Source organism: Propithecus coquereli, unplaced genomic scaffold (genome assembly GCF_000956105.1).
Source record: "Propithecus coquereli isolate 6110/MARCELLA unplaced genomic scaffold, Pcoq_1.0 Scaffold675, whole genome shotgun sequence".
In the NCBI taxonomy this organism is placed as follows: Eukaryota; Metazoa; Chordata; class Mammalia; order Primates; family Indriidae; genus Propithecus; species Propithecus coquereli.
In genome coordinates, this window is record NW_012152785.1 from 149,736 (window position 1) to 158,255 (window position 8,520).

The 8,520-nt window shown below is 34.2% G+C and overlaps 1 protein-coding gene across 1 annotated transcript in view; it reads left to right on the top strand.

Annotated features, from left to right (window-relative positions):
- PCDH15 (protocadherin-related 15) overlaps positions 1–8,520 on the top strand; it is a 493,462-nt gene that overhangs the window by 125,206 nt on the left and 359,736 nt on the right. The window contains 1 exon segment of the mRNA XM_012660698.1: positions 2,109–2,311. Within this exon segment, the coding sequence (XP_012516152.1) occupies positions 2,109–2,311 (203 nt within the window).

Below are 8,520 nucleotides of genomic sequence, written 5' to 3' on the forward strand. Positions count from 1 at the left end.
TGAGCTCAAACATCCGCCCGCCTTGGCCTCCCAGAGAGCTAGGATTACAGGCGTGAGCCACCGCGCCCGGCCCCTTTCCTAATTTTGGATCACCAATCATTTCTTCCAGATATTTTTGTTAGCATATGTGTAAACAAAGTTATGTTGATTGTTAACCTACTATTTTATTACTTAATACTAAAGGACTGAAAAACAGTATAAAACTATTTAAGTAACCTAAACATAGAATTCATTTTTGCCTTATTTGTTAAACTTTCTAAACCCTAATAGTTTCCGTGTAGGTAGTTGTGGTCCCTCAATATGTTAGCTTATCTGTGGCTGGCTCTGTGGTTTTGGGGTGTTTCTATCTCCTGTGCTTTGCAATACTGTTTGGTATTTACAGCACCTCCCGGGTGGGTGCCTTTCTCAATTTAATTATCATCTGGCTTATCCTCCCTTCCAGTGTCATTTATGAAAATGTTAAATAAGACCAGCCATAATACCTATACATCACTGAAGCACACTCCTTAACACCTCTTCTTAGCTTGATGCATTGCCGTTTATCATTAAATTTCTTTAGCCAATTTATGTCCCAGGAAGAATGTTAATATCGAATCCAATTTGAGCTAAATTTTAATTAAGAATTCCTGAGACATTTCATTTAAATTATTTACTATAATCAAAACTGATATCTCCTCTGCTACCCCATCCTCTAATTTTCTAATTTTATCCACACACAAGAGAGAATGAGTTTGTCTGGCTTGACTAGTTCTCCATGAATATACATCATTCATTTTGACTGTTTCTGCAAATAGTTTTCTTCTCCTTTGCCTTTAGGAGTGTGCCTGTCATGCTCGTATAAGTCCCAGAATCATTTCATGAAGTGCCTTTCCTTCTGGCAGCCACATCTGTCCACCCTCATATACCCAATCTCAGGACTTAGCTGCATCAATGCCAGTCTCTCAAATTTCCTTTTTTTTCTTCTCAATTATTTCTGCTGCTGCTATTTCTGTGCACATTATCACTCTAAATGTAGCCTATAATAAAAGTAGAGATAGAATATGCATAATGTAAGTCCTTGAGCATGATAGGGTGTATAAAGTACTTTGTTTACATTTCTTGGGGCCACCTTTCTGTCTTTCATCCGTCACTTTTGGAATTATAAAAACAGAAACTACTGTGAATGTATATATTATAAAATTTCCCACTAGAATCTATTTTTATTCTTTTTCCCCCTTAAGTAAATTTATATTTATCAGAAAGTCAAGGAGACTTCTTTAATATAATAAATCACTATGACCTTACTGCTGTTTTATGAAATTAATCAATTATTCTCTTTTCACATATAATAATCCATATATAGTCTTTATTAGATACTAGGTGCCTCAAAATGATTGTAAATATATGTAAATTAGCTTTACAGGTGTTAATGGGATATAATTTCAAGGGTTCTGAATAGATTCCCTTTCCTCAAAAATTCTTGGGCTACATTAAATATTCAACAGTTAGAGATGCATTTATTTGGTTTTGAAAGGGTAATAATACTCCAGGCCTTATCAGTCTTTTATAAGTCAGTGTGGACAAGATAAGAAACTTTCTTAGAGTGTAAATAAAAAAGACAAAAAGGCAGGAGAGTCTCTGGGAGACAGGAAGGAGAACATTATGAATGGAAAAAATGAAAGCAAAAGAAAGGATGACAGTAATAAAGGGAAACTTCTATTTCATTTTTTCCAGGTCTCAATCTGTAGTAATATGTATTTATGTGTCAAGAACACTAGGTAAGATAGGGGGAAAAAATTAAATTTCCTATAGGGATATTACATTTTCTGTTATGGTTTTCCTCTTTTTTCCTTTATTAAATTAAAATAAAGATAGACTTCAAGATCAAAAATTTTTTTCCTTATCACTCTCACAAGAAAAGAAAAGGAAAAATCCTTCTTGCTGTGAATTCTTCAGTATCATAACAACACGGTGGCCTCAATTCAAGAAAACAAGAATATATATGTCAAGACAATTTTCTTTACTTATGTTTTATCTTTGAAAGCTAGCTCCTTTGGTTGGGGGAAATAACAAAGTGATGGTGAAAAGTTGAGTCCCAGGAGGATTTATGTTGTGATTTTCAATTCCAGCTCACTGCAGTCGACGCAGACGAAGGGTCAAATGGTGAGATCACATATGAAATCCTGGCTGGGGCTCAGAGAGACTTCATCATCAATAAAACAACAGGGCTTATCACCATCGCTCCGGGGGTGGAACTGAGAGTCGGGCGGACTTATGCGCTCACAGTCCAAGCAGCGGATAATGCTCCTCCTGCAGAGAGAAGGTAATTTATGTTAGAACCAATGCGGTCTTTTCATCGCTCCCATTTAACTCTGTAATTAAATTTAAGAAGAGCAGCAAGCATTCTTTTATCCTATAAACATCTAAATTAGATCAGAAAATCAGAGAGACCAGATTCGCAGGAACTGCATATTTTGATTTGGTTAAATAGTGGGAAACGGACAATACAGACAAGATTAAACGACAAAATAATTAACTATGATTTCACAGATGCAGAAGGATGCAGATCTCTGTTTTAGTGGGAGAACTGGGAAATATCAGAGGCATGTTTCCAATTTATTACTGAAAAACAAGGTTTTAGACAGACGGAGAAAGGATCTTTTTGTTCTTCAAAGAAATTCACAAAAGTTATCAGTGGCATGTAATGTCCCAGGGTTTTAAAGCCACCTCTCAGTGTATGGCTAATATTAAGTATATAGGTAAAATACTATATATGTAGCATGTACATACATACACACGTTTATACGTGCATACCCATAAAGAGAGAAAAAGAGAGAGAAAGTTCAAAAACTCCATATTTTTCTGTTGTTGTTGAGACAGAGTCTCACTCTGTGGTCCGGACCAGAGTGCAGTGGCCTCATCGTGGCTCACTGCAACCTCAAATTCCTGGGCTTAAGCGATCCTCCTGCCTCAGCCTTCTGAGCAGCTGGGACTACAGGTGTGCACTACCACACCTGGCTAATTTTTTTCTATTTTTAGTAGAGACAGAGTCTTGCTCTTACTCAGGCTGGTCTCAAGCTCCTGAGCTCAAGCGATCTTCCTGCTTTGGCCTCCCAGAGTGCTGGGGTGACAGGCGTGAGTCACTGCGCCCAGACAGGCATCCTACTATTATAATTGTATCTCTCTAGGCTTCTGCTTGAGATATCCCTTTTATTAATTTATTGTTTATTTCCAGATTTTCAGTGTATATTTCAAGAAAATATGAATGAATATAAATACACTCCTTCACTTTGCTGTTTTGTTTCCCTTCACAGTATGTCTTGGGGTTCTTTCCATGTGAATACAGGATAACTTCCTCAAGTCTTATTTACAGCTATATAATATTCCTTCTTGTATATGTAATACTGTGGAAGAAGTCCATTATTGATGGAACTTTTAAATTTCAGTCTCTTTCTTTTACTAACAATGGAGATATAAGATAGAACATGCATCACTTTGAATGTGTGCAATATCAATAGAGTAAATTAGCCGCAGTGAGATTAAAAAGTATATGTAACTGTAAGTTTTATAGGTAACTACCAAATTGCCTTCTATAGAGCTTATAACAATTTTCAATTCCAACTGCAAAGTCTAAGAATGGAAAATTCTACACAATATCCCTATTCATGTGTAATATCAAACATTTGGATTTTTGCCAATCTGATAGGTAAGAAATAGTATCTAATTTTTATCCATTTGATTATGGGTGAGTTCAGTATATTTCCTATGTTTAAGAGCCAATTCCATTACTTTTTCTGCAAAGTCTGTTTTCATAATTTTTACTCATGGTATGTTAAGTCCAGATTATAATTATTCTGTGTTTTCTACTAGTGCTTTTATAGATTCATACTGTATATTTAAACCTTTGTTGCACTTAGGATTTATCCTAGTGTACAGTAGGAGGTATTAATGCAACCACATTTTTTTCAAATACCCCGTTGTCCCCACACAATATATTGGATAATTCATCTTTTCCTCACTAATTTGAGTTACATTTATTATATCATATTTTATGTATTTATATGTTGCTCTAGACTTTCTATTCAATTCCACTATTTACTTATCTTTTTATGAGCTATTATCACACAATGTTACTTGTTAAAGTTACATACTATGCTATATCCTCTGGTGGTACTAACTTACCTCAATGTTTTTCCCTCCAAAATTTTCCTGCATACTCCTTCTGTTAATTTTTCTCTTTGACTTTAAATAAGCTAGTTCAGTGCGTTTTTTGTTTTTGTTTTTGTTTTTTTAGCTATATTTTTATTAGCAACACATTCAATTTATAAATTAATTACTTAGGATTATATTATATATTTGAATGGGCTGGTGTTTGCATAAATAAAAGCTATTAATCTCTTTAGATTAATTTTTAACTTATTTTTTTATTTAATTCTCTTATGTTTTTGTAGTTTCCCGTTGATTATCCTATATTATTCAAGAATATATTTTAAAAAGAGTGATAATTTTATATCCTTGTTTTTATTTACTTTCTTTTCTTTAATTTCATTTGCTAGTACTTCCAATAAAAATGTTTGTCTGCTTTTGACTTGAATGAGAGTTCCTCCATGTTTCCTCATTACATTGTTGTATGGTTTTAAAAACTAATATATTATTATGTTAAGAAAGTATTCATCTATTTCTATTTTATTGACTTTAAAAATGAGAATCATGGTTTTTTCAACTCAAATAAATATTCTTATATGAAGGCAGTAATGACTTTCCTTCTTGAGCTATGGTATGATGATTGATCTTAATATGGTTCCTAAAATAAATCTATTTTGCATTCCTGGTATAAATCCCACTAGGCCATGATGTTTTACTCTTGAAATAAACTGCTGAAATATATTCACTGACATTTTATTTAATGAAATTAGTCTGTACTTTTCTTTTTGAGAAATCTTATCAAGATTTTGTGTAGTTGTCATAAAACTTCATAGGAGAAACAAACAAAAAAAACAAGGAAACACAAATGGATAAACCACTACCTGACCTAATGAAGAAAAAAAGGAAGAAAGTACAGCTTGACATAATAAATTCTAAGGGGGAAATGGTGTAGAAATAGAAGAAATTAAAAAACATATCAGGGACAACTTTGCTTTAATATACAAAATTTGAAAACATGAATGAATATTAAAAAAATACAGTTTACCAAAATTGATCCCCAAAAGCTAGAAAATCTTAAGAAACTAATCCCACAGAGGAAATACAGAGAGTTCTCAAAGGACCCAAAACTACACCAGATGCAGGCAGCTTGACAGGATAAGTATAACTAAACCTTGAAGAGTAGATCATTCCCATGTTTATAAAGCTCCCCCAAAGCAGAGAAAAGGCCACTGTTTCCCTGGCAGCACACTCACATGATAGTTTTTTCTCTTCCCCACTCTAATTATAGAGATACACTGAGTGGATTCCTAGTTTCTCATTGATATTTCTAGACTATTTTCCCTCCTTCTCCTTAATGCTTTCCCTTTGAATCTCAGGTTTAAACAAAATGTAATACCCATTACTTACCTCGCTGTACAGATGACAGGTCCCTCCCTTGTTATCTCCTCTTCTCTCTAACCTCACACCCTATTGTCATCTACAGATCTGCAGGTCACATTTGGAAGAGTTTAGTTCCTACCGGCCTGAAATCCGCTTCAACAGTACTCCTGTCAAACTTCTTGGTAACTTCATATCCAATATGAATTTAAGGCATCTCCAATCGTGCAGTCGCTCTGACCAAACACCCTTACTTCCATCCTCAATGTTCCTCTTTCTCTCAAACTTCAGAGTTAACCTTGAGCAACTCTTCTATGGTCTACTTTCAAAATAGATTCAGAAAACAACAGCCAACAGCTCCTGACACTTTGGTTATTAATATTTCAGTCCAAGCCACTGTACTTTCTAGTCCAGAATGCTGAAAACCTTTTTTAATTGGACTTGTGTCTGTGTCCCCTTCAATCTTTTCTCAATACAGTAGCCTAAGTGAACACCTCATTCCTTTGCTCAAGCTCTCCAGGGCTTTCACATGTCACTCTGGTAAAAGACAGAATCATTAAAAAAGCCAGCGCAGCCCAGAGTGGTTTGCTGGCTGTCACTTGACATAGGACACTCCCTCTTGTCACCAATTCATATTAACCTCATCTCCTACTCAACTTGGCTTCCCTTACTCCATTCCAGTCACTGCACCAGTCTCCTCTCTGTCTCTGAAGATCACAGCTACCTTCAAACTTTTGAAATTGGCTTTCATCTTCTCTCAGACTGGACAGCTATTTCCTCAGATTTCTCTAAGGCCACATTTCCTCCACATGTCTGTAATAGTAAAATTTTCTGTCAGTTCAACAAACTATTTATTATATAACTAACATTTACCACATTTTAGAATACAAGGATAAACATAGTACTGTCATTTGCAGGCAAAAACATACAGTAAAAAATAGAAGAGTATAAGTAATTAAATTCCATTTAACATGGTAATTTTGGATTAAGGTAAATTCTAGGCTTTCTGGCAATGATGAGGGCACTTATCATAATGAGGGAGTACCGAGAAGTCCTCCTCTTTTACAATGAGTTTAGGAGAATGAGTGGTGGCTAACCAGCTGATAAAAGTATGTGACATTATTTTCACAGCCTCAGAGGTCAGAAATAGCTTGGTGTTTAGGGATAATTACAAGTCAGTCAATGTTACTAGTGCATAAACCAATTAAAGGAGGGACTGGAAAGTTAAAAGCTATTTCACAGAAAATTTAGTTTGTTTTGTTACAAAGCTTGGACTTATCCAATCAATGAAAGGAATGCTGGAAGGACTTTAAATTAGAAAGTCATGTGAGAAGATATCAGTTTTGGGGAAAACACTCTGATGTTCCTGTGGAAAACGGATTTCAGGGGGATAAAGCCATAGGCAGAGAAATTAGGTAGAACACCAACACTTGAAGAGTCTAGGGGGAATGCTGCTGATGGCTTGAACTGGGTATGTTAGGAAGAATGGATAGATGGAATTGTCAAGAAAATATTTCCCAGGTTTTTGTCTAAGGTGACTTGGTGGCAATGATGTCAAGATGGTGCATGTGGCTTGGGTGAGTGTATGAGTTTAATTTTAGACATATTTTGTTGGATGTGGCCATAATCAATATATCCAGAAAAAAACAGACATGCAATTGGCCCTAATGGGTTTTGTATCAGTGCATTAAACCAAACACAGATCAAAAATATTTAGAAAGAAAAATTGTGTCTGTACTGAACATGTATAGACTTTTTTCTTGTTATTATTCTCTAAACAAAACAGTATACCAACTATTTATATAACATTTACATTTTATTAGGTATTATAAGTAATCTAGAGATAATTTAAAGCATAGGGGAGGATATGTGTAGACTATATATAAAGACTAAATTATTTTGTATCAGGGACTTGAGTATCAGAGGATTTTGGTGTCCACAGGGGTCCTGGAACCAGTCACCCATGGATACCAAGGAACAACTGTGTATGCCTGAACCTGATAAAAAAAACTAAGAGTTCTTTTTTGGAAGAAAGCTATAGAATATTTTTGTATATTGAATAGTTACAGAATCTAAAATAAGAGTCAAATAAAGTTTGAAAAATTTTAAATAAGGGCTTCATTCATGCTAGGTTATTCTGAATAGGAGTTAAGGATGATTGGTACTTCATTGAGCATGTACTATAGGGCCAGCCACCATACTAGCTACTTTATATATATAATTTCTAATCTTAACAATGACATTGTGATTTTTGCATAATTATATTTATTATATCTATTATATTTATTTATTATTTATTTATTAATTCTAGTTATTTGGGGCCCAGAAATCTGAGGCCAAAATGGGATAATTGACTTGGCTAAGCAATCCCCTTTCCAACTCTAAAACCCCAAGTTAGCAAGTAGTAGGATCTTAACTGGAACTCAAGGCTTTTAGATTTTATAAAACTTTCCTCCAATTTGTTCCATATTCATAATCTTTGTAGTTACTGTTTGGAGAAAAACTAAAATTGTTTACTAGCTATATGAATAATGCTAATTATAAGAACAAATCACCTTTTTTTTGCTTAAATTTTAATTGAAGTCCTTCAATATTCATAAATTTATTTTATGGTTTATATTTTATTGTCCATTAAAGGTCGTGGTGTGCAAAATAGATGTGGTCTGATCTGTATGTGCCATTATAGTATGATTATTATATTTGAAGTGTTTTAAATAACTTAATTGATTATTTAATGAATGAGATTTTATAATCCACTTTTTCTTAGTTCCTACTTGCAAGACATATCACTGATATTCCTGGATAAGCTATTGCCTACAATTATCAGTATAGTAAAAGTTTTTTACTTGAGTAAAATTGTATTCCTCTCCAGAAAACACAGTGCTGTCTTCAGAATCTGAGTATATAAGTCTTTTCAGTGATACCAGACATTTAGTTGACCTAGCCTTGCTTTAAACAACGGCTTGGATACTAAAAGATCACGTTACAATGTTTGGTAAAACATCTAGAGGGACTTGC